The sequence below is a fragment of the Varanus komodoensis genome, unplaced genomic scaffold (assembly GCF_004798865.1).
Source record: "Varanus komodoensis strain SLA01 unplaced genomic scaffold, ASM479886v1 scaffold2, whole genome shotgun sequence".
Taxonomy (NCBI): domain Eukaryota; kingdom Metazoa; phylum Chordata; class Lepidosauria; order Squamata; family Varanidae; genus Varanus; species Varanus komodoensis.
This window is the reverse complement of record NW_025335568.1, coordinates 22,312,186-22,339,267: the sequence shown is the minus strand read 5'-3', so window position 1 is coordinate 22,339,267 and position 27,082 is coordinate 22,312,186. Positions and strand designations below refer to the sequence as shown.

The following is a 27,082-nucleotide window of genomic DNA, read 5'->3' as shown; positions in this document are numbered from 1 at the left end:
TTTAACCTGCCAGCTTTAAGCTGTGCATGGACTGTACAGCCATTATGTTTGTTACTGTATAACTATGCTCAATTGTACAGAGAAATCCCCCTGCAATGAATCAGAACATGCTTGTTCAAGAATTGTGCTCACAATGTTTTTTTGCATTTGTCAGGTGGTTAATCAATTAAGTAGCTTTCAGACAGAGTATTATTTCCTAGAGTGTTCCTCCATCTCACTGAGTCATATTTTACTTGCCATCTAAGTTGATAGTCATTTGTTCTCAAATTTAACCACTCACATTCAAACCAAAAGGATCAGAAACAAAGTCACTCAAATTTCACCAGATTCTTGAAGCAAGTATCATCTAATTAAACTCATTTTCTCTTCAAAAATATACTGGTCCAATCAGTTAAAATACTCTATTTGAATACCATTGGTGTGCATTTTAGTTTTGAAAGCAATTTTTTTAAAAGTCAAGTGTGCTTAACTCCCTTTGAAAATTATGAGCATGCAACGCAAGGTATAGCAATAACAATTGTTGTCACTGCTTTGCTTTGCACCCTGTATTTTATTTAGAGAGCCATTTTTAGTTGTCTAGATGACGGGCTGGTGAAGGGGAGCGAAAGAGGCCTGGGCGCCCATTACTATCAGTGCAATTCCACAGCTCGGTCATCCACCCATCTCTCGCGCCACTTGCCCTGCAGCTTTCTCACCCTCTAGAGGCCCAGTTGCAGCCTGGTGGTGGGATTGGCACAGCTCTTTCTGCACGGGCTACAAAGAGCTGAAGTGGGTGCATGCTCTTAGAGTGTGAGCCCAGATGTAAGAAGACCTTACAGGATATTTCAAAATATCCTATGGTCTCCTAGACGCACACTAAAGCAAATGACTGTGAGCATAGGTTTCACCAAATTCCTGTAGAACATCAACTGGCCCAACTTTGGACCACTCATTGGCACCCAACCCAGTGAGGCAATGTGCACATGTGTTAGTGATGTTGCTTTCAGATCTAGGTTGTCCCTCCGTACTTCCACATTAACCTAATTTTAAGTTTAGAAGGCAAATAAAAGACTTGAGGAAAGGTACTGTTTCGACATCTGTTTCTTCTGAATTTTTACCATTATGTTGTGTCTACCAACAGTTTTGCTTAAAACAGAAGCCTGTCACGCTCCTATTTATGCTGTCACGCCCCTATTTACTTTTGAAACATTCAAGTTTCAGTTCCGCTTGAGGGCTGCTTCAAAGATAACATGAGAAACACTTTTGTTATAGAAAAATAACAAGGTGTCAACTGCTATGCACAAATGCATGTATATATTGGCTTACATGCACACATGATAATCAGCACAGGCTGAGTACTCAGAACTGTTTTTTGGATATATACCTTTCCATGTTTGAAGCTGCTGTGCAAAAGCTGCTGGTTAGGAAGGAGTCCTTCTACATATTTCAGTTTTCCCCTTATATTTCTCTGAATTTTTGCCAGTGTAATGAGGGACAAACACAATGAGGGACAATGGGGACAAACACAAATAAGGTCCATTTTAGCCTTATGTTTTAAATTAAGCCCTGTCATTTTATCAGCCCCAACATCTCCTTGTTTACTAAAAGGTCTTGTTAGTTATTAACATAGAAAATTTGTGAATGTGTCAGGAACTGACCTGAGAGTAGGTGAATATTGTTAAATAGTCCCAGTAAAGAAAACCTGTAAAAGGCATCTGGCTAACTAATGAAACTTGACTATCTTCTATTCTCAGAATGCATTATTTACTGTACTAGAACAGCTGCCAACCTGGTACCCTTCAGAGGTTTTGGACTTCAACTCCAATCAGCATTAGCCCACACTGCCAATGGCAAGGAATGCAAATAGTTGCAGAACATCCAGAGGGCACCAAATGGGGAAAGGCTACAATTTGCTGCAGCCAAGCTTATTGACCAAGGATAAAATTAGCTGTGGAAAAGGAACAAACATTCAGACTGACAAATACCTTGCAGGATACATCCCCTTTGACTTTTCACCTTTGTTGTGTTACAGTGTAAAATTGAAATGGATTTAACTGGCATGCTACCACGTGATGCACACAAGCTACTCAACACTGTGAAGGTGCAAAATGTTTGTATTGTGGCATAAATGTTAATCCGGCAACAATGAACGATGGAGCTTCTTGTTTGCTAAGTATTCACCTGCTGCAACAAACTCTCCTGCAGCCCACTGCCTCTAAAAATGCCGTAAATCGTTAAATGGGGTTCTCAGGTTCATACACCTTATTTTGAATTTGTTGCAGAGTATATTTATTTTTGCAAACAGCATTATAATCTCTTGGATGAAGTTGTACAGAAGCACAAATCATAGCTGGATCTTTTTTTTTAAAATCCATGAATATGAACATCTCTTAGAGAACTGGTAAAGCCATCATTACAAAATGGAAAAAAATGGCTCAGTGGTGAGTTTGCCTAAAGAAGGCCCTCCACCAAGCAGCCAAGAGGCCAATGGTAATGCTGAAGGTGCTGGAGAGCTCCATAGCTGAAATGGGAGAAAATGTCCATGGAAAAACCATCACTCACTGTTTCACCTAGCTTTGCGGAACAGTGGCAAGGAAAAAGCCATTGCTGAAACAAACCATATCAAAGCTATTTGCAGTTTACAAAAAGGCATGTGAGAAACACAGCAAACATGTGGAAAACTGCTTTCTAGTCTGATAATAGCAACACTGAACTCGCTGCAAAATGTTGTGTGACACAAAGCCAACATTGCACATTGCCCTGAGCGTATCATCCCCATGGAAGATAATGGTAGTGGCAGCATCATGCAGTAGGGATGACTTTTAGGGGCAGAAATTGGTTAAGAATGGGTGCATGATAGTTGGAGCCAGACACAGGATAACGCTAGAGAAAAACCTGTTTTAGTCTGCAAGGGCTTTGGAATGGGGTAGAAATTCACCTTCCAGCAGGACAATGACCCTGAACACATGGTCAACCACACATGCAGTGGTTTCAGAACAAGAACCTGAATGTCTTAGAATGGTCCAATCCAAGTTCTTCAATGGTCACGTTTCTCAATGGTCCTCAACCTATATGACAGACCTGGAGCAGTTTTGCTGGGAAGAATGGTCAAACATCACAGGATACAGATGCACAAAGCTGGCAGAGACTTACCCAAGAAGACTCAAAACTGTGATTGCTGCCAAAGATGTTTCTGCCAAGTATTGACTCAGGAGGGTGAATACTTATGCAATCAACAAACACAAGTTTATTTTTATGCCACAGTAAAAATATTTTGCACCTTCACCGTGTTGTGAATATTGTGAACATCAGGTAGTAACAAAGCCTTAAAAGCATTCCAAGTTGTAACATGACAAAACATGGAAAAGTAAAAGAGGGTGAATACTTCTGCAAGGCACTGTACTTTCTGAATATTAAGTCAGCAAATGATCTAACAGGGTTCTCTTGTTATTTAATGATAGTCTTCTCAGCATTACTTTAAAATTATAGTAACAGATTTGAGTAAGGCACATTCAAATAATTATTTTCTGAATGTTGCTTTTACTGAGGTTTTTTTTTTATAAAAGCATTTGGTAACAAGGAAAAATACAGCATATTTAACTGCTAGATATTGTAATGCTAATGGCACTGTTTGATTCCTATATAAAACAGAACAAAAGAAGTGGGGCCATGTTAGCTTTCCTGCTTAATAAAAAGTTAGGGTGTTTCCACATACTAAGTTTATATTATGAAGAGACACTTTGCCCAAACAAACCCAGAAAACAAAAAAGGTAGAAGACTGGCCACATGACCATTTAATAATAAATAGTGTTAGGTAATAGTGAAACAAAACCACACCTATTGCAGTGAACAACCTTGGCACGACAATTCAAATTAATGCCAAGGAAAAAACAAAAGCGACGTTCATCTGTAAATGTATCACATCTGGCTCAGTGTTCTCTAGTTTCTGCAAAAATCATAACATTTCTTTTTAAGCATTCAAAAAATCATTTTTGGAGCCTGTTTACACAAGAAGCCACTGGAGGATCAACCAAAGTTTTGCCTCCTATAGCTGATAAATGCATTATTTAAATTCAGTTATTATTTGCCAATGCATGTATAAATGTATGGTCGTGTGCACGTTTTACAGCAACAATCACTAGAGAATGGTGACAATCCTTCAAGCATCAACTGAAAATACTGGCAGACTGCTAGGTGTAGATTATCTCCTGTTCCATAATTGTAACTGGGTTGTATCCAATTGGTGACCCTCCATTCCACTATAAGATAATAGATTTTTGATCCCTCAGAGGCTCCTGTCAGGAATACAAAACGGGATACAATTTGTGGTGGTTCCCCTCCTCCTTGTAACCTTTCACACCACCTCCCATTTGGTCTTGAAAGGTTGCTCAACCCTCTAGAGCGGATTCAGTGCATAAGTGGCTCTTGTATAGTTCTCATTGCCTGAAGGAGTGTCAGAATTCTGTGACTGCAGAATATGACTGTAAATCCTCCATATTTTGAGCATTCTCTATAAAGTATATACTCAAAATATGTTCTCACACATGCCACATATTCATGCAAGGTAACTGACCTGCAGAAATTTAAATAATTCTCTTGACTTACATATATGTATTTTAACAATAAATTAGTTTTCCTTTTGAGGACCCTGATGATGTTAGTAGACATTATTTCTAACTTACAGTATCATCAGGTACAGTAAGTTTTATTTTCATATATAAAATTACCATTTATTAAAAATGTAAAAGTCAATAGAGGATAGAGTATATGGAAACTGTGGTGGCATTACAGGGTCATAGTATATTCATTTTTTTAAAAGAATATAAAAAGATCAAGGCTCACTTCTGGTTTCACCAGTTACCCAACACACAGGCCTTGACTTCACTAGCGAGAATAATAAAACCCCTGCCTACCAATTTCTGCTGTTTTGTATGTTGTTAAAGAAACCAATATTACACCTTTCAGTGTTTACTGTGCACAACTCCAGAAGTCTGAAGCTGATATGCTGTTTTGGTGCTTCTGTGGATAAGTGGTATTTATCAACAGATGGTGTGATGATTTCTTTGGCACCTCTTAATCTCATTAAGAAACCAACGTCCTGGCTCCTCTTCTCAGGAAGTATTCTGTTGCCACTAGAGTGTCACGGAGTACCAGCATCTACTGGCACTGAAGAGTGGGTTGGAACTGTACAATATGACTAGAAAAACATACCGGGGATAATAATTATTTTGAGTGTTGCCTTTTCTCAGATCAGCTGCACAAAGTTTGGTCCATTTTTTTTTCAGTTAACAATCTAGTCATCTTAAGAACTTTGGTTATAGCGCAAGTGCTTTTGGTAAAAGTAGAGTTGATCCATTTTCTTTCCTTCACTTTCTTCAGGTGGATTTTTCATTGTCCTCTCCTGTTTTCTGTACTCGGGAATATTTTTTGCATGAAGACTTGAAACAGCTAGGGGGCCAAGATATTGGCCATGAGAAACAAGAAGGAACTGAGCCTTGTACATTCTTCTCAAAGAAATTAAATATTGGATACCACCATGCTCGAGACAGAAAGTTTGTCTGTGATGAGATTTTCAAGTTCTGCATTAAAAGGGGAAAATATATATTAAGATCCTGTTTAGGTTATATAAAAAGCCGCAAAGTCACTAGAAATACTCCTAAATGGACAGCACTTTCATGGACACAAATGCCTGAAACTAGACTAACAATGAATCAAACAGGGTAATGCACAGCAGCGTCTCCCTATCCTTTACACACCAAATTATTTTTTGTGCAGGATTATCTTATATCTGATCTTATTTGAAACAGAATTCAGTAAAATGAAAGTAGACGAGGTACTATTGATTTATACTCTATTAATCTCCTCCTCCCAGGAGATTAGACTGCCATGCATGGGGTTCCTAGGCAGTACTCCTGTTCAAGTAATGGATATGCCCAGGCTTGTACAACTTCATACATAGAACTACATGAGGATCCTTCTGATCAGTTTGTTCACCTCAGTGTTTCTATTGTAATGAAACACTGTCTTCACTTCGTTTTCCACCTACCTTTAAGAGCAACATTCAATATTCATATTTAAAATGCCACCCTTGTCACCTTTAACTAATTCATAATTAAGCAAATGAAATTCTGGTAGATTTGAAGGATCAACATAGATAGAACCAGAGGAATATTAAAATGCTTACAAATTTTATAGCTTCCCAACACTCCACTGAAATTGCCTGCCAACTGCATTATTTAACACAAACCTGCTTCTTATGATATAGTTTCACAGACACTTAGAATATAAAGCAACTATAACATACAGAATGTTATCTTGCAGAAAGTAATGCCAACTGTGTAAGTAATAATCTGTGGTCAAAGATAAAATTATCTTCCATTATCTTTAACAGCGTTTTGGTATCACAACCTAACAGGAAGTATCCAACTGTGTCACCCCATCAACGAAAATAGCACTGCACTAGAGGAAACTAGGAGCTGAACTGCATACAAAAGGAAGCTCCATTTCAAGTAACATTTGGGCAATCAGTTGTGCAAGTGTAATGTGCATGTACTTAATACAAAGGTGGAGGGCTTTCCCTTTGGTTACATCCCATCTGTAGAATAAGCTTCTTAGAAAGGTTTGTCTGGCGCCTTCACTGCTTTCTTTTCAGCACTAGGTGAAGGTCTTATTTTCCAGGTGCTGTGGTGACTAAATTTGCTTTTAACATTGCTTTTATCTTTGATTGCTTCAGGCCTCACTTTTATATTTCTCTGCCATTTTTTAAATGAATTTTACTGAATGATTATTTTGTTCTATTGTTGGTTTTATGGTATTTTATTGTAAACTGGCCAGAAAGCCCCTGGGCTATGGGATGATATACAAATGAAATAAATTAATGAATAAATGGTGTGCAAAGCATTGATTAAGGTAGTACTCCTACATACATTTCCTTGGGAACAAGTACCATTTAAATAATTAGGTTTTACCCTTAGTATATATGCATGGGCCTGGACTGTTAATCCTTTTGAATTCAAATGGACTGCGTTATGGTTTGCCGTTTCTGTATTATACTGCTTTTTCCCATCTATTGAGTCATCCAACTACCAAGAGCAGACTGATACATTTCAAAAGGAAAGTGAGAAATGCCTTGAACTCTAGTTTAATTCAGAACATTGTGGTTATATATAGTGGTAGTCCTATTTAAAAGTTGACTCAGCAAAATTAATGGGTCTACTCTGAGTAGGACTAACACTGGATACAACCCTAAATATTTTGCAGAATAGTAATAAAGAACTCAAGCTTCCAACTTTAATTTTGAAGTTGGCATGACCATTACTCACCTTTTCATTAGCCATTGCATGGTACCACCAGAATAGCCTTGTGGTGATATAATAGGCAATGACAACATCTACAGTGTAATGTTCATGTCCTACAAGGATACAGATTATTCCAGCTGCACTCATACACCAACAGATCAAGTGATACCACCAAAAGTGACGAGGTGAGTCTGTTCAAAAAGAAAAGCACAAAACAAGTTGAATGTGGGAACAGTATCTGCAATGACAGATATGATGCAATTTTATTTGTTTATCTAGTGCCCATTTTTCTTCTAACTTGAAACTCAAAGTGACCACATGCAATTCCCAGGTTGTCTTCCTTCCAGGCACTGGCCAGACCCAGACCTGATTAGCTCCAGCAAGATGAAGGTTTCATGGGCTTCCAGACCATGCCCTGGGTATACACCCGCAAAGGTATACACAAATATATGCACGTGCATCCTTTTTTGTGAGGATGCACACACACAAGACCATTCATACTTAATTTTGTGCTTTGAGCCAAGACTTTGAGCGAAAGTTATTTCTTGTAACATTTGTAGAAAACAAACATTTGAAGGCTAGTTGTTTAACTAGTCTGCACAATTTGTACCATGATGGTAGCTGAGTGCACATTTCCTATAGCTGCCCATTATGATTCACACCACAAACTGGTACAACTGAGGGATATGCCAGAGCACACCTCTTGTATGCAGAAGAGCTCAGATTTAGTCACTTGATCAGCTAGAATTCTCTGGCAGGGAAGGATTTCTGCCTAGGACAGAAGCTCAGAGAGCCACTATTCTAGGATAGTAGATAGAACTAAGTTAGAAAGATCAATAGCAGCTTTGTGTGTTCATTACTATGTCACAGAATTAATTTGTGCATCATAGCAGAAATACCTGAGTGGTTTAGCCCAGAAATTGTAGGGCTGGGTGGAAAGCCTGCATCACAGTGTTAAGTTCTAGGTTGTTTAACCCAGAATTGGGAATGAGTGGAGGGCATGAGTCATGCATGCATTGTTTCCACTTTTAATTAAATAACCCAAAAGTGGCACGAGGCACAATGAACAGCGGCCGCAAAGACTGAACAAAATGGCGGACGCTCCACTCTTTATAGGCTATAGGAGGAGGGGGAGCAGAGCTTTCCCGCCAAAAACCATTAGCTTTCAATCTTCCGGCCAAAGGCACTGTGCAGGCGCAGCACCCATATGTGTGATGCACAGAGGCCACAACGAAGAAGCATTGTTTCCACTTTTAATTAAATAACCCAAATATTCCTGGCTTGTTGTGTGACATATCAACCCAGAAATTCTAGGTTGCTTAGGAGTTAAACAACCCAGATTTAATCAGAAAATTGCCCATGAATTGTGGTTGAGTAAACTCTGTTTTTGTTTTTGTTTAAACCCATAAACAACACAGAGTTCTGGGCTCACACATTACAAAACAAACACAAAACAGAGCATTCCTGGTTTTAATTAAAGGGAAAAAAAATCAGCACATGGCTTGCATATTTTGCTTGACCATGCAATTCCTGGGTTAAACTCCTAGGAAATGGCACCATGGCATTTGATCAGGTCATTGCCTGAATCACATCAGACCACACTGTCATTCCTTTATAAAAATGGTAATCCATTAGTTTGCCATTGGTCACCCTGGGTTTCAATCAAGCCCACCAAATGGTACCACTTAGCCCACAATTGTCAGCTACCACTTGTAACTCATATTATTCTCCTCCCTACACTTGCTGGGAGCTTTGTTACCTGAAATATCATTTTCTTGCAAACTGAAGAAGCAAGGTAATACCAAGAAAAACCAGGAGTAGGTCAGAATGCCTTCTCTTCTTAAACCACATTTTAAGAACTCAGAGGAACATTATTTAAAATTGCAGTACAACAATTCGTTGCCCCCAAGCATAAGGTCAAAAATATCAATTTCATCATTCCATTCACTCAAAAAACTTAATGCTATCCACAACTATATTCCTGCCTGCCTTCCATAATTTATGACCACAACATAAATGTCACTCGCTTATGCATGGCAGCACACAAAACGTAATCATGGTTCAGGAAGGAAAGAAGATAGCAAAATTAGATCTGAGAATTATTAATTTCCTTTAACTTTTTGAAAGATAGCTGCCTCGGTGCATATTTAAGGTTTTTTTTACCCAGCTTATGCAATTAACTCAAAAAATAAGCAGTACAGCACTGTGCTTTATTGTTCATTCCAAAAATAAATGGCAAGACAAGTGGATGGAAGGAAGCTTGCACAGCCATCTCTGGCCAGGGAGTTAAATATATTGATAAACAGGGATGAGAACACAGGAAACATCTTTTATACTGGCAGTATGCCTGTTCAAAGAGATCAGTGGAGCATCTTGCATTCAGGCTTCAGAATAATAGAACAGTACTTGCTTTGGCTTCAAACTACAAATCCCTTAGCCGTATTGCATGGCAACCCTTTCCAGCCTACTGCTTGCCATATAATTTTGGATACAATAATTAGCTCTGGCCAGTATGTTCAATATTCAAGGATAATGGAAGGTGTAGTCCAAAATAACTTTCCCCAGAATGGGGAAAGCTGCCATGCAATACAAGCTACCACATGGAACAGTTTTAAGAGGCTTCCAAATGATAACTAATGCTAGAGTAAGAGTCAATATATTCATGTTTTCATTACTCCAATATCAGAAACATCTACTTAAACTTTACAAGTTCATAGCAAATTATAGTAGGTTTGTATACACATGGATATTGTAGCACACTGAAACTGGTATAAAATAATTGGAGAAGCAACTCTAGGTATTTTTGCAATTCTTTAAAAAGTAATAGATTTGTGAATTTTATAAACTTACATTCCTTGATAAATAGGTATGTGAGCGTTAGCACAACAGTGTGACCACTGAATAGGAAATCTCCACATAAGATGTGTGAGCCTGTTATAGACAGTCCACCACCAGAAATTAGTCGCAGAATCCGCTGGACTTTAGCTTGAGAATCTCCGTTTAGCTAGGATTAAGTGAAGGGAAAAAGGGAAAAAACACAGAGAGAAGCTGAAGGAAATATCTGGGTGGATAAAGCATTCCAAGCCAATTCATTTCTAAAATAAAGATAATTTATATGAAGTACTGTTTACCTTTGGAGCACACTGAAAATGCATTCCAGGCACAGGCAGGGTGGTGACGTACATTGTAATGCAGCGGTAGAGGTACAAAGTTCCCAATATAAAAAAGAACCTTCGTCCCACTATTGATCTGGGAAAAACATGAACAGAGAATATTCATAGTGTTATATCTTTATGGACATGACGTATTCCTGTGAAATACATATTCACACACTATAACCGGACAATATAGCCATAACAAAATGACATTCATGAAGAAGCAGAAGCTTCACAGGGAAAAGTGCATACTGGTTAACTCTTTTAGAAAGGTGGGGAACAGCTAACACCTTCATACTATGTCTGTGAGCTGGCTATTAGGTGAAACAGCATGCTGGATTACGTGGATCTTTGGTCTCATCCATCAGAAGTCTTCTTATGAATTAATACTAACTAGTAATACAATGGACAAAGCATTACAAAAACGTTTTGTGACAGAAATTTGAATTTTCAAATTCTGCACCATTCACACACAGCACAGACCTAACTTAAGTGTGCTACAATCTTCTGAATGGAACAAGTCTGTGCTTACAACTGCACTGAAAAAATCCTAATGAAGAATAGTGGCAATTCCTGTGAGCCAACATTGATTACATCCTGTTCTTCACTGAGAAGGTGCATAGATCATCGAGTTTTATTTCTTGCACAAAATAGAATGTTTCTCTTCATGAGGATTTAACATGCATGAAGTGAGAGACAGCAGCACATTTTAATTACTATGGTGCTGGGTTCCTTTCAGGTTAACAGTGCAATCCTATACATGTCTATTAGGATTTAGGCCCTGCCAATTCAGTAGGACCTTCCTCTAGGTAAGTGATAACACAACTGGGCAACACATCCTAACATCACCTCCATGGAGGGTGGGGACTCAGAATCTTAAAACTCTCCTCCCTTGTCAGGGAAGGCTTTCCATTCCCTCTGAGAATTGGCTGTTGTAGTCTAACTTCTCTCCAGTGAACGCTATTGAAGCAACCAATAGAATTTGATTGAACAGAGCAATCACCTTGTTCCCCTGAGCAAAACCATGGAACACAGCTGCTTACCTGCCACTCTGTTTCCCCATACTGCACTTTCCCTCTCAATTTATTCATCAGAGATAAACCAGAGACTTCAGTGGGCTACAGCAGCCAAAAAGGCAGCAAAAGAAATACAGTACAGGTGCTCGAAGAGAAATTTGGGGTGGAAGGTGGCTAAGACACCCTTGAGCTGCAGACGGCCACTTGTAGTTTCATGGTTTTCCATCCCAGCATATGGGATCGCAGCCTAAACCAGCTTTGGTTTACACATAAATAAAGAGGCTATACCTTTATTGCAACAAATTAAATGGTTAGAAATTACTCCAATTGCTTTTATCAGAAATAAGTCACCGATAATTAGAAAAAACGATACTTAAAAGATTATATAAAAACCACCCTCACTGAGGTAACTGCATAATTTCAGACTTGCAGAAATAGTTTCTCAACCATTACAAGACTATTTCTTCTGCAAATCCAGAAATTATTGCATATAAAACTTTACATAATTCCGTATAAAGTATGCATTTTTATAACAAAAATGAAATAAGCAGCACTACTTACTTGTATCTCAGGAACAGCCACTGGATTATCCATAATCCAACTAGTATAATTCCATTTATTTCTGATACAGAAAAAGCCCATTCCACGCGATCAATGTAATCAAAAAACTTATCAGGCAATGGAGGACTGAGCTCCTTAGGAGGAACCCTCTCATGTACCACTGTGATCATGACAGTCGTTAAGATTAAGTTGAAGAGAGCATACACAAAGGCAATGCCTGTTTTCCACCATTCCAAAGGAAATTTGTTTCTAGAATCTGTGGGCATAGCAATCTGAACATAGTCTGGGTATTTTTTAGCACCTTTGCGCAAACCATTGGATAAGCTCTTTGGTTTGGTGCTGCCATTCTTGTTTTCCTCACTGACAGTCAGAGCAGGTCGGACATACCCATTTGCAGTCTCATTGTTCTGACCTTCCATGTGCTCTTCAAGCTTTGCTGTCTCTATGGTATCCATCAGGCTTAACACGTGTGGCAAAACTAATTAATTCCTGTCTGATTTCTAAACAATATTTTCCACTTCTTTATAACTGTCTGTCTCCTGCAATTCCAGCCAATTTCAGCAAAGTGAGGACTTGTGGTTCCCACTTTCACCTTCGGTTATGACTTCAGTTTTCTGGAAGGAGTATCACAAGTTTCTGTTCCAAGGAACACCAACATGCCCTCTGCAATCAAAGGTAAAGATATAACATTTGTAAAAATCCACATAGTTGTCTCCACATGTAAATTAACAAGCACTGCAAGGGAAAGTGAAATTTACAGAAATAAACATTAGCCAAATTGGGTTTACTGTTTAACTGTAATTAGGAAACCTAAGTAAGCAATCTCGCTATGAAAAAATGCAACATATATGAAATTTAATGGTTAGGACTTAGACTCTTAATAGTGATATGTATGCTCTTTCAGAAGTAGCTGTAACCAATTATTATTTTAGTCCTTAGCTGTCAACATACATGAGTCAGTTCATCTAGAGATGTATAGTTCTTACAAAATTCGTATCTTCTGGGTTCAGTTTTAATTTGTGTCACAATGCATGCAGTTCTACTTAAGCCAATCCAGTTTCAAGGAGACTGCTGTAAGAGAGTCAAATACTAAATATATCAAAATAATATTTCATTAAATCTTTCCATGTTCCTAAAGCTCAGGACAGCACCTTTTAAAATTAAAATGTGTCAGCAGTATAATAGTAAGAATGTAATAATAATAGTACCCCTTGAAAGGGTGAACCACAGAAAAAGAATCATAACACAAATATACAGGGTAAGAAGAGAGGGGCCAGGAAAAATGTAAAAATTCATTAGATGGTGCACTTATTCCGTGAGTTTTTGTGGGGTGAGGAGCTGAAGAGTCTGTCTTGATTCAGCAGCAAGCATAAAAACAGTTAAAGTTTTAAGTTGTATTTAAAAACCTTGTACAATGCAGCCAAACCTAAAGGCATTGGCCAAGTTTATACAGTCACTGGGGAAAAAGAGCCATGATGGCTTCTGAAAGGTTATAAACATGCAGACTGGTGTGGCTGCAATAAAAGGCAAAACAATTTTAGGCTGCATCAACAGAAGTATAGTTTCTAAATTGCAGGAAGTAATTGTTCCATTCTACACTGTGCTGGTCAGATCTCATCTCAAATATTGTGGTTAATCCTTTAAGAAAGAATCAGATAATTTGGAACAAGTGCCGAGGCATTCAAGATGATCAGGAACTAGAAACTAAGTACTGTGTGGAATGACTTAAAGAACTGGATATACAGTATATCACAGAAGTGAGTACACCCCTCACATTTTGTAAATATTTTATTATCTCTTTTCATGTGACAACCCTGAAATGACACTTTGCTACAATGTAAAGTAGTGAGTATACAGCTTGTATAACAGTGCAAATTTGCTGTCCCCTCAAAATACCTCAACACACAGCCATTAATGTCTAAACCGCTGGCAATAAAAGTGAGTACACCCCTAAGTGAAACTGTCCAAATTGGGCCCAAAGTGTCAATCTTTTGTGTGGTCACCATTGTTTTCCAGCACTGCCTTAACTCTCTTGGGCATGGAGTTCATCAGAGCTTCACAGGTTGCCACTGGAGTCCTCTTTCACTCCTCCATGACGACATCACAGAGCTGGTGGATGTTAGATACCTTGCGCTCCTCCACCTTCCATTTCAGGATGCCCCACAGATGCTCGATAGGGTTTAGGTCTGGAGACATGCTTGGCCAGTCCATCACCTTTACCCTCAGCTTCCTTAGCAAGGCAGTGCTCATCTTGGAAGTGTGCTTGGGGTTGTTATCATGTTGGAATACTGCCCTGCAGCCCAGTCTCCAAAGGGAAGGGATCATGCTCTGCTTCAGTATGTCACAGTACATGTTGGCATTCATGGTTTCCTCAATGAACTGTAGCTCCCCAGTGTCAGCAGCACTCATGCAGCCCCAGACCATGACGCTCCCACCACCATGCTTGACTGTAGGCAAGACACACTTGTCTCTGTACTCCTCACCTGGTTGTCACCTCACACGCTTGACACCATCTGAACCAAATAAGTTTATCTTGGTCTCATCAGACCACAGGACATGGTTCCACTAATCCATGTCCATAGTCTGCTTGTCTTCAGCAAACTGTTTGTGGGCTTTCTTGTACATCATCTTTAGAAGAGGTTCCTTCTGGGACGACAGCCCTGCAGACCAATTTGATGCAGTGTGCAGCATATGGTCTGAGCACTGACAGGCTGACCTACCACCCCTTCAATCTCTGCAGCAACGCTGGCAGCACTCATACGTCTATTTCCCAAAGCCAACCTCTGGATATGACACTGAGCACATGCACTCAACTTCTTTGGTCGACCATGGCAAGGCCTGTTCTGAGTGGAACCTGTCCTGTTAAACCGCTGTATGGTCTTGGCCACCGTGCTGCAGCTCAGTTTCAGGGTCTTGGCAATCTTCTTATAGCCTAGGCCATCTTTATGTAGAGCAACAATTCTTTTTTTCAGATCCTCAGAGAGTTCTTTGCCATGAGGTGCAGTGTTGAACTTCCAGTGACCAGTATGAGAGAGTGAAAGCGGTAACACCAAATTTAACACACCTGCTCCCCATTCACACCTGAGACCTTGTAACACTAACGAGTCACATGACACCAGGGAGGAAAAATGGCTAATAATGCCCAATTTGGACAGTTTCACTTAGGGGTATACTCACTATTGTTGCCAGCGGTTTAGACATTAATGGCTGTGTGTTGAGTTATTTATTTATTTATAAAATTTCTATGCCACCCCATTCGCCGAAGCCTCGGGGCGGCTCACAAAACAAGTTATTTTGAGGGGACAGCAAATTTACACTGTTACACAAGCTGTATACTCACTACTTTACATTGTAGCAAAGTGTCATTTCTTCAGGGTTGTCACATGAAAAGAGATAATAAAATATTTACAAAATGTGATGGGTGTACTCACTTCTGTGATATACTGTATAAAGATAAGTCTGAGGGCAGATATGATAGTACTTTCCAAATACCTGAAAAGCCTCACAACCAGTTACCTATTATTCAAGATTGTATGACACAAAACAATTGGTTTGTGTTGCAGGGAGGCAAAATCCCTAACAGTAAGACAATGGAACCAACACATCTAGAGGCTCTAGGGTCATCATTAGAGGTATTCAAGTAAAGACCATCTATCAGGGATGTTTTGAACCAGATCCCTGCACTGGGCAGAGGTTGGATTTGATAGCCTGAATGATCCTTTTCAACTCCATTATTCCTCCTCAAATAAAATGCATATGAAAGGAAAGACTTTTAAGCAGCATTTTAAGCACTATCGTCATAGGTACAATATACTAATTAAGTATTCTGAAGCAAACAATTGCATCATATTTCTGCAACATAAAGCAAACTGTTTAAGAAGACAGGTCAGGCTAACTTCAGTACAACAAACTCATGCAAAATAAGCCTTTAAATAAACAAAGACAGAGAGAGAACAGACAACATATAACCAGTTACAGTGCTTACAGTTCATTGCTTCAAAAGCATACAGAGGCACTGTATGGGTAGGAGTGCCACTAATGATAATGATTATTCATACATCTTTTATGGCCCACCTTTTCCCATACCAGCTTTTGGGAACCAAATGAGTAAACTAGAAAAGTAGGCACAGGGAATTATATTTTACAGAGATAGTTATATTTTTAAATTATATTTTAATGGCCCTCCTTGAAAATGGCTGAACATTATATTCAGTAAACAATAAGTTGTGAGCTATGGTTCATCCTTATCAAGGAGCCACAACTTCTAACTTTGGGTCAAGAGACTCTTCACTTAAAGTGTTTCAGCCCACCAGCAATGTAGTATGGCTCATCAAGAACTTGACATGCTCCCTTTCTTCAAGTCCTAGGAAACCACAGAACTAGCACATTTGAGCCCTAAAGAGTGGAATGCAAATATTACAGCTAGCCAGTAGGCTGCATTTGGTTTGGTAACTGCATAGAACTATGATATGGAAAATATGGTAACAGGTCACAGTGATACAGCAGCGACAGGTGTGCTGCATTTGCTTGTTTCATTTTTGTTTACTGCTTCTCATTTCGGGGGCTGAGTCCTACTCTTATGGATGGGAAAAACGAGAAGCTAGTCCACCAAACAGAAGCACAATAGGTTCTCCATTCGTCCCACCAGAATATGAACATCTAATTCACTGATTAAAGGATGCTGTGCTGAAAGGCACTAGATTCTTAGAAAATTCAAACATATAATATATCTCTATGGGATAGATTGGGCTTCAGATTTTCGGAAGGTTTGTTTAAATGAAGGACACAATGTATTTAACAATAAGATGGAAATACCCTTCTGTTCCTATTTCTTACCCCTGCTTTCTTAGGTGACCACATGGGAACGACAGAGAAGGAAACAGACCATACTTTACAACATGCAGCATGAAAAAGTACAATTATAATGTTGTGAAATTAATTACCCGGTCTCCAAACTGTTACATATATGATCAGGAAAATTATTTGGCCAGCTTTTTCATTTAGAAAAGTAGCATTTCAAGAAACAAGCCCTTGTCTCAAGCTACCTAAAAGACTGCCTTCTCTCGTATGAGTCTGCCTGTTCTTAAGAGTCTTCTTTGAAGTTCACTTCAGATATGAATCTGGTTACATTGTGAAAGAGGACCATCTCAGTGGCAACTCCTACCCAAGGGAGGCTAAGTTTGCTTTTTCTTAGCTGACTTTATTCCAACAGGCAGACTGCTTTATCCAGTGGGTTTTTGGTATGCAAGCAAGTGAAGCCTGAGAGCCAGCGTGGTGTAGTGGTTAAGAGTGTGGATCTGGGACTCAGGCAATCTGGGTTCTAGTCCCCGCTCTGCCATGGAGTCAACAGGCTGACTTCGGGCCAGTTGCAGACTCTCTGCTCAACCAACCTCACAGGATTGTTGTGAAGATAGGGCTGAGAGGAGGAGAAGAATGATATTGAATAGCTTTGAGTTCTTTAAAAAATGGAAAAAGGTGGGATATAAATCATAAATGCTGACTTGGGATATAAATGCTGACTTGGCCTGGAATGCTGATGAACTGTTGGCAGGGATGAGAGTTTAGATGAGGAGTGGTGGAATGGAACATCCTGGAAGGCAGCATAGCTTGCATACTTCAACACTGCAAAATTTTGTGGCAGATATTAATTTTAGTAGTTGTCTGGACATGGAAACATGGTAGTTCCTTTACTGATACACCAACAACTTAGAATGGGTCTTCAAGATTGGTCTCTAAAAGCACTGATATAAATTCAATTGCAAATGGCTTTGAATCAGATGATCAATATATTACAGCAGCAATTTAAGGTGCAATCTTACAGCCTTTTGATATAGTCTGGGAGACAACAGGATTGTTCAAGAGCTGAGACTCTGAAGGCCAAATCCATGTCCCTCCCTCACAGCTAGCATGGAGGAACTGCTCCTCTGAGGTTGCAGCTGGGCCTCAGAGGGAAAAAGGGGGACATGCCAGAGCAAGGAGGCACCTGGAGGTCATGGAATTGCTATTTCTTCCCTCTGTGGCACCAAATCTAGATGGCCAAAAATGGTGAACTAGAGAAAATGCAGCGCATGGTTTCAGAGGCTTATAACCATCTGCCATGAGAGTGATAGTGTTCTAACTTGTTTCTAAAGTTATTATTAAAAATAAAAATACTCATCTTGCATATTTTAATTAAGCATCTCCAAAGCAAATGACAAATTTAAAATTCAAATACATATTAAAAATAATAAAAACTACAGGAACAGAGTGAAGCAGACTCTCATTTGCTAAGCAATTAGGAGGAAAGCAGAAACAATAGATCATTTCTTCCAATATTAAATGTCAGAAATGCTGTTTGGATATTCCTCCATGTTGCTTAAATGTACAAGAAAAAAAATATAAACAAGAACTGAGGCAACTACTTTCCAAAAAAAGAGGTCCCATAATTATAATGCCACTTAATTATTATGAATGCTTAATTATTGATCCTAGCGTAGTGCCTGCTTATCAGAAATTGAGCAAAAAACCCCAAACACCATTTCACTTTGATGAGAACTACATGTAAGCAAGGCTTACCATTTTTAAAATGGGCATGTAATGAAACAGAGAAAATATACAGCTGATTATTACAAGGTGAGCTTACTGGTAGTTCAGGGAATCTTGACAAACACTACCATAAAAAGTATTAACGGATTAGTGCATGACAGAGGTTTTATTCTGACAGGCTTTCAGACTTTTGCTGAGCATCCTGGGTTTATATGATACAAATCATTCCATATTGCAATTGCTTCAACATGTGTTTATGTTAATTAGACACAGCAGCACTTTTAAACCTTGTAATAGAAACACAGAAATATAGAAACTGCCAGCTCCACTCATGACATGCCTACCATGTGCATCTCTAGCCTATCCTTGAACACCCTCACCGATGGGGCTTCAACCACCTCCTGTGGAAGCCTGTGCCATGCCCTCGGGGTCCTAACTGTCAGCAAGTAGTTCCTGGAGTCCAAATTGAATGTTGGTTCCTTGAGCTTGGCTCCGTTGGAGCGCATCCTGCCTTTCTCTGCAGGGGAGAACAGGTCTCTACCCACCTCCATGAGACAACCCCTCACACCCCCTCATGTACCTAATATGTTTTAAGTGAATTTACAATCAGGAACCTATTCTATATTGCTTTTAACAAAATAAGATTCTTACGGGCCACTTCTACTTCTACCGTTGCCATGCAACATGACATTGGAAGTAAGGTTCATATACTTACTAATTGTGCATAACCAGAGGTTAAGGGATGGGTGTCACATTACAAACACTAAGAATGTATGGGATGGACAATCCATCTGTCATTTGCTCTGTTATCTCTTTGTTGACAGGTTTGCATTTCCCCTTTTGGAAAAGTATGCAAAAAAGTTCATCACAATCTACAGAACTTTCATTGACACCTAATATTTTTGTGTTTTGCTTAACTTGGCATTATTGTTATTGTTTTCATCCCTTTTCTAAACTAAAGCCTCAGTTTTCAGGGTTTTTTGCAGTGTTGGTACTTTGTGATAAATAAGTGGGTTTTGGGTTCCAGTTTGGGCACTCAGTCTCTAAAAGGTTTGCCATCACTGGGCTAGATGGACCGATTCTCTGATTCAGTTGTTTCTAAGAAATTTAAAGCCCAGGACTAATAGCATAAACTGGCACAATGGGTTTTTGAGGAAAATAAAAGCTAACTTTTGCAAGCGGAAGTCCATCACTGGACATGCAAGCAAAGCAAAGTTCTCATGCAGCATCCACCCAAACTATGCAGGTTCCTCCACTGTTCTAGTGGCATGTTCTTGATTTCTGTTTAAACGGCTACAACTAGTCTTTGCTGCTACATCCTTGCCTCTTTTGATATTTAGTATAGGTACGCTGCCATTGTGTATGTGACAAGTTGGAGTGTTTCTTGAGGCTTGAGGTTTAAGATTAGGATAAATTTGTCTATCATACTCCCCACCTTGGATCCCTGATCCAGAATCTTGTGGACAGGTGATCCACCTGCAAATGACAGAGGCGTGTATCAAGGGCTACAGTTAAACATGGAGTTACACATTCTTTAATGATTGGAACATACCAAATGCAACAGCACAGACTTATAAGCACAGTGCATATAATGATCCCATAGACAAATAGGTATTTTAGCCAAGCAAATCTGATAACCATGATGGGCTGCCCTGTTCTGCACAAACTGAACTTTCTAAACTGTTTTCAAGGGCAGGCCCACATAAAGAGCATTGCAGTATTCTAGACGTGAGCATTACAGTATTCCAGATGTGATCCTGCACATGGATCAACACTGCTAGGTGCTGCTTGCCCAGATAGGGATGCAGGTGATATCAGCTGCAGTTGATAAAAGGTGTTCCTGATCACGAATGCTACCTGGTATTCCAGGGACAACTCTGGATCCAGGAGCACCCCCAAGCTCCACAGTATCTTTCAGGGGGACTGCAACCCTGTCCAGAACAGGGTAGACAGCTCCCCCTGGACTAAGAGTCTACCCATCAAGAGTACCTCTGTCTTGTCTGGATTGAGTTTCAATTTATTGGCCCTCATCCAGTCCATCACCCTACTCAGACACTGGTTCAGACTCAAAACTGCCTCAGCTGGATCAGATTTAAACAAGAGGTAGAGCTGAGTGTCATCAGCATACTCATGAGAGTTCAGCCCAAACTTCCGGATGACCTCTCCCAGTGGTTTCATGTAGATATTGAACAGCATGGGGGATAGGATGGGGCAATCTCCCACAGGTAGGATGGAATATAGGGTGTGAGTAATTTTATATTTTAAGTGGGGGTATATGACTCCGATATAACAAGTCCCCACAATTGTGAGGAAGCTCCTGATAGCCTTTGTTTCCACAATTGAAAAAGGGACCAGTCTTTGCCTTTTTACTGTAAGAATAAAAACCAGAAAATGTTATTTGATCCTGGGGAACTCTCACTTCCTCAAAGTAATATCCTCCCTAAAATAGGCTATCATGAATACAATTCACACATTCAATCCCACATAAGATGGTCTGGGTAATATGGATCTCTGAGATGGCATTACAACCATGTGTCCACAAAGAGGAGTTTGCCACATAGGTATAGGAGAAACCCAAAACTTAAGTTCTATTCCAGTTCCACCAGCCTATGATGGTCTGGTTCCATTTGGAAGATCCACTTCAATTTAGTTCCCTGGATTTCCAGTTAAGGTCTGGGGCCCAATCTCTGGTCCAGGGGCAGTGGGACTTTCCAATATCCCCGGCACTCTCTGATTTGTTCTTCCTGAAACAGCAATACCCATTTTGCTAATTTACACCCCACCATTCTCTTTCAGTATGATACCCAGCCTCCTCCCATGTTTGGTTTTCTTTCATCAGATCATCTAAGAGGATTATGGGACTAGCCAACTCTTCTGCTGTTAGCAGATGGGCTCTGAAAGAAAAGATGACTTCTCGCTGTTCGGCCACCATCGGACATAGCCAACAGTTTGTTATTCAGGAAGATTAGTATAGCCTTGGACAAAGATCCTATTGAATTCTCAAGGACCCCTAAACAGATCCTTTCTTGCCCCACCATGCCTATATCAACCTGCAAAAAGACATGCTTATTATTTTATGTTTTTATAAGATATTATATTTCAGTCAGAGGATGAAGAATGTAGCAAACATTTTAAATGTTTTCATATTCTTCAGCAGCTGTCTTATTTTTCCAACATCCCTAACTGATCACCTCTAAAAGCCATTCTGAACCCAGGGCTAACAATTGTACTGCACTGCCCTCTTGCATGAGCAGAGTAGCTGTCACTGGTAACTGCCAATCAAGACACAGTCACAAATGCAGATTATATGTGTTGTTCCCATTTGGTCTCTCACAGGGCAGGAGGTGAACAGCAGCAACAACAGTCCAGGAAGGTGAGGACTGACAATCAAGAACCTTAACTTCACCCCACTTCTCAGTCAATGTGTACATCGTATTCAAATGATAAATCTACATGTAAATCTTTTGTGGTCCTTTGAGGAAGAAACAAGTGCACTCTTGCTACTTCTCTACGTGTAAGAGATCAGATAAGATAAAGTATTGAAGCCAGGCTAAGCTGAACAATTTACACCAATATCCGAAGGCACTATTATCAGTTAACAGAATATAACTGTCATTTCCTTCAACTGCTTAGGAAGAAAAAACCCCTGGCATATCTCCTTCCATATTATGGTTGTACTTTTGTCGTTAGTCACAAAGTCGCGTCCAACCCATCGCGACCCCACGGGCAACATTCCTCCAGACTCTCCAGTCCTCCATCATCCCTCGGAGTCCAGCCAAGCTCACACCCACTGCCCCAGTGAGTCCATCAAGCCACCTCATCCTCTGCCATCCCCTTCTCCTTTTGCTGTCAATCGTTCCCAGTATCAGGGACTTTGCCAATGAGTTGTTCCTTCTCATTAGGTGGCCAAAGTATTTGAGTTTCATATTCAGTATCTGGTCTTCTAAAGAGCAGTCAGGGTTGAACGGTTGTGCTTACAACACACCAAATTTCAGTTCAATATTGAGTGGATTAGTAATATTATCCAGAACTCCTATCTAGACAAGAAAGGGTAAGAGTAGGTTGACAGTTCAATGAATAATTTTTCAATGAACTAAATCATTTAAATACTGGAGATTCTAATTAATAATGCTATGCTTAACTGTTATATTGTTCTGCACCACAAGGTAATCTGTCAAGGTGATTTCAACACCTCTAACATTCAGCCTATTAAAGCAGTATTATAGTGACTAGCTAGTTCAGTAGCCACTGAGTAGTTATTTAAGGCCAGTCAGAAGGTTTGTGATGAATTTTGAAATATCATCTTTTACTTTCTTCTTTTCTTGGGCCAGATAATTGCAGAAATTCAGTCAGCATTGTAGGCTTTCTTGTATGGAGTGATAATTTTAACATCAAATTGTTTTATTTAGGTGCCTAGTAGCCAGAACGCCTCTATTCCAGCCCACACTCTATTTACAAAGGAAGTGTGGCAAAGAAAAATACTGTGTTGAGAATGAGAAGCAATGGGTAAAGGGACTGCAAGTACTATCCCAAAGAAATTACTTTCAACCCAAGTTGGTTATAATTTAATATTTGAGCTACGTAAATATTTAATTCCAGTAACATATAACACCAAATAAACCTGTAACACACCATTTCTGGAGTTAAAATATGTTTTAAAATATCAGTAAGTCATTTTAATCTCTAAAATAAAGTGTGCTGGCTTGGTTCAATAACAATTCCAGTCCAATAAAGTAAGTGTGCCTCTATATGCTCCCTCGACTTCTGCCTCTCCTCTTCCTCTCACACATCTGGCTTCAGAAAAAAAAAATCCTGGCTACTTAGATCATCATTCTCTAAGATGTCCAAACAAAGAAACTACAAACCAGGACATCAAGCCTAAGAATACTTATTATTAAACTCAAATACAATACAGTTTACTTTTTTGAAGAAAACTTCATGCAATTGTAACTTGTTCACAGGTAATTTCATGTCAAACCCCCCCCCACCCCCCAGAAGTGAAGGGGGAATTGGCAAGAAAAGGGGCCTTTTTGTATTATTGCACCTCATCTTTGGAACCCTCTTCCTATAGAGGTGCAACTGGCTCCCTTGTTACTCTGTTTTCACCACCAAGTAAATACTTCTTAATTTAGTACCTGTTTTTAGAATCATGGTTTAATTTGCTTTTTGCTGCTGGTTTTATTGTTGTTTATATTATCCTCCTATTTTTGTACTTTTTATTAGTTGGATTGTATGTGGTTTTAGATGGTATTGTTTTATTTTATTATAGTTATGTTATGCTGTTGTTTCTGTTTTTGTGAGCTGCCCAGAGAGCCCCCAGGCTATGGGGTGGCCCACAAATACAATAATAAATAAATCTCTACACTGCTGGAATAACTGCACTTATAGTGATATAGAGAACTGTTTATGTCCAGCTGTTCCCCTCCTTGGAGCCATTTCATCCCCATTTTATGATTTTGAATACTGCATTTCACATTCTTAATAACTTTGCAGCATGACCTACAATTTTCATCGTATCATATAAATTCACCATTAAGTGGATTTGTTACATCCTCGTGTTGTACTGTACAAAGTGATTTTTGCAAGGCTCTTTATATGTGTTGGCTCAGTGTACAAAGCTGGCATTTTCTTTTAAGACACTCAGGCATAAAGAACCAGAACACAATTGCATTATGCTTTTGCTTTGGCCACAGGCTATTTCAGGACAAACGACTGATCTCCAAGTATAGCTTTCAAGACATAAAGTACAATCAAATCCAAGCAGAAAGCAACCTTACCTCAGACCAAGCACTTTGCTTGGTACTGCCATTTATAAACACTACACATAATGCTCACTGGACAAATTCCTTCTTTAATGAGAAAGAACAAAATATAGCAACTAGGTACCCCAAAGTTTCAGGTACAGCAGTGACAGTAGTATGTGCATGCACACACACAAACACACTCACACTGAGCAATTTGGGATGGAAACTGACTAGAAGCTAGGATTCTAGAACAAGGAGAAGGGAAGACTGCATGGCAAAGTACAGGACTGAAACTTATGATTTACATACTTAAAAATTCTAAGACATTCAGACTGATACATACTAAGAAAGCAAAGGTAAAACCAAAAAAATCTGGAACACATTTAAATTTTTGGATGAACAGATATGAAGAAGCAGCCACAAAGGCAAACTGCCATCTTTGCATTTCCCATCCCATGTAAGCTTCACCAAGCTGGGAATGTGCATTTCCTTTCCTCATAGAAGCCATTAGATTAAATAGCTCTTTGCACGGGAAGAAACAGCAAATTGTCATCTTTACCACCTCTTTATAGAGTTGACTGTTTTAATGAAAAAATATTGCTCAGGTTATGTAAGGCATTCTGGAAGTGCCTTGTTGGGATATCCTACAAGTGGGATAAAAGTGCTTCAATTAAATATCATTTTCTGTGATACCATCCCCCAGTGATAGGCCTAATGGAGTGGGGACTGCTGGGGCTCTGAGTGGATCAGAAAGTTTCTTGATAGTCACACAAGCAAATATTCCTTTAGAGACAGTCCTCTATTCAAAGGTATCCTCTGCTTGATAGGCTACCCTTTCCAAGCCTGGCTTAAAACTGAACAACCCTAAGAAAGGTAAGCAAGGCCATTGAAGTTGCTCATCAAGACTTAGCACTGTACAGCAAAATGAACAGGCCCACAAAGTACATGGCCAGCTGTCTCCACTATCATGAAATACATTTTATTTCAATTTAGATAATAATAATTTCTAAATTGTCATTCATGCAACTATGTTAGCATATTCTTTCCCCCTTTCTTAGTGATGCATTTCCTATTTTTGCTGATGTTAAATGCCCATTCTAGTAATGAGAGTAAGGTAAAGTAAAGGTAAAGGTTTCCCCTTGACATTAAGTCCAGTCATGTCTGACTCTAGGGAGTAGTGCTCATCTCCGTTTCCTAGCCAAGGGAGCCAGCATTTGTCCACAGACAGTCTCTGTGGTCATGTGGCCGGCATGACTAAACACCGAAGTGCACAGAACGCTGTTACCTGCCCATCGAAGTGGTACCTTTTTATCTATGCTTGCATGCTTTCGAACTGCAAGGCTGGCAGGAGCTGGGATGGAGCAACGGGAACTCACCCTGTTGTGCAGATTCAAACCGGTGACCTTTTTGATCAACCAGCCCAGCAGCACAGCGGTTTAAACCAGTAGCTGGCTATAAATCAGTACACTGATTAGGATTTTTTAAAAGATGATCATTTCTTCAATCTTACCTCCAATTAATACCTAATTTAGATCTTTTATTATTGTTGACATTTGTAGTATCAATGCATGGTTAAAGAATCTGTGGAACAGTATAGGACCCGTCAGTACAACTCCAATTACTATCAATCTGTTGAACTTGAATCACCCTTGAAAGAACAACCAGGCCAAACACAGTAACCTCTATCCAGAAATTACTTGAGAGGAGCAAGCAAGCTAGCATAACTTCACATCCATACTTGCTCCTTATTGTTATGTCAAACAATGTTTTAGAAAGAACTGTGCATAATGAATTTGCTGGGGAAAGGACTAAGAAACTATCTGGAACCTAACAGTTTGGTTCAGTAAAAATTACTTGATGTAATACATGTTCTCTCACATATTCACAGTTTCCTACCATTTCACTTCAAACACTAATGTTTATTCCATTTTTCTTGCAGCTTGAAAAATGGCACCTTAAAATAGACACAAACTGCTTTATCATTACTTGGCTGCAGTGATTCGAGTGCCAGAGTAGTACCCAAATGAAAAAAAGAAAGAGAGAGTGTGTTAAGTCATAGGCAATAAAAGGGAGGGGTGTGTGCTGAGTAATATGTACTTTCATTTACCTCAGCTAAAAACTGTGAGTCAACAGCCAGCAAACGGAAAAGGTGTCATCAGCCACATGCTCACCCAAAAGAAGTGGCTCAGCTATTTTTAGAATGTGTCATTTATATTTGTTATTGCCATGGGAGGTTGTCAAGTGACATAGAAATCTGGCATTTTTGTGCATGAACAGCTGTTATATAAGTTCATCTCTAATTGTAATTTGTTCCTAAAGGAGACACAGTGTTTCCATAGTATGAATACACATTGCTTCAAACACAGAGACCAAAAGAAACAAACCCATTTTAGCTCTGTAAATATATACTCGTACATGCATATCCAAATTCAAATTGCATTGAAACAAGGATGGCTTTGTAACTATGGACACAAAATTTTGTTATTTGTTGCACAGGACAGAGCTCAAATATGAACACTGTGCTAAAGGAGTTTTCTCAATTTGTTTTTTAAGAACTAGATATTTCTTTAACATACAAACCAGTACGTAACTTATTTATGGTGTCTCTTTCCAAGTAACCAGTTAGTGGACAACATTTCTTATATCTAAGGAATGGTGCACTTTTGTTTGTTTTTTGCTATGAGTGACTGAAGTATTATGCAATCTAGAAGAACATACTGGTTAGTTGGAGTGACCCTCTCCTCTCCAACGAACCTGAGGTGGGGAGGGTACCAATAAGATGGTGCAGATAAAACTGCCAGAGC

General features: G+C 39.3%; 1 protein-coding gene across 2 annotated transcripts in view; it reads right to left on the bottom strand.

Annotated features, from left to right (window-relative positions):
- Positions 1-3,750: 3,750 nt before the first annotated feature.
- The window catches only part of SGMS2 (sphingomyelin synthase 2), a 37,443-nt gene continuing 14,111 nt past the window's right edge, over positions 3,751-27,082 (bottom strand). For both annotated transcript variants that reach the window (XM_044429503.1, XM_044429504.1), the window contains exons 2-6: positions 12,010-12,672; positions 10,409-10,526; positions 10,128-10,281; positions 7,302-7,468; positions 3,751-5,558 (exon numbers count right to left, since the gene is read on the bottom strand). In XM_044429503.1, the coding sequence (XP_044285438.1) occupies positions 5,355-5,558; positions 7,302-7,468; positions 10,128-10,281; positions 10,409-10,526; positions 12,010-12,464 (1,098 nt within the window). In that variant the 5' untranslated portion in view covers positions 12,465-12,672 and the 3' untranslated portion in view covers positions 3,751-5,354. The remainder of the gene's footprint in view (positions 5,559-7,301; positions 7,469-10,127; positions 10,282-10,408; positions 10,527-12,009; positions 12,673-27,082) is intronic.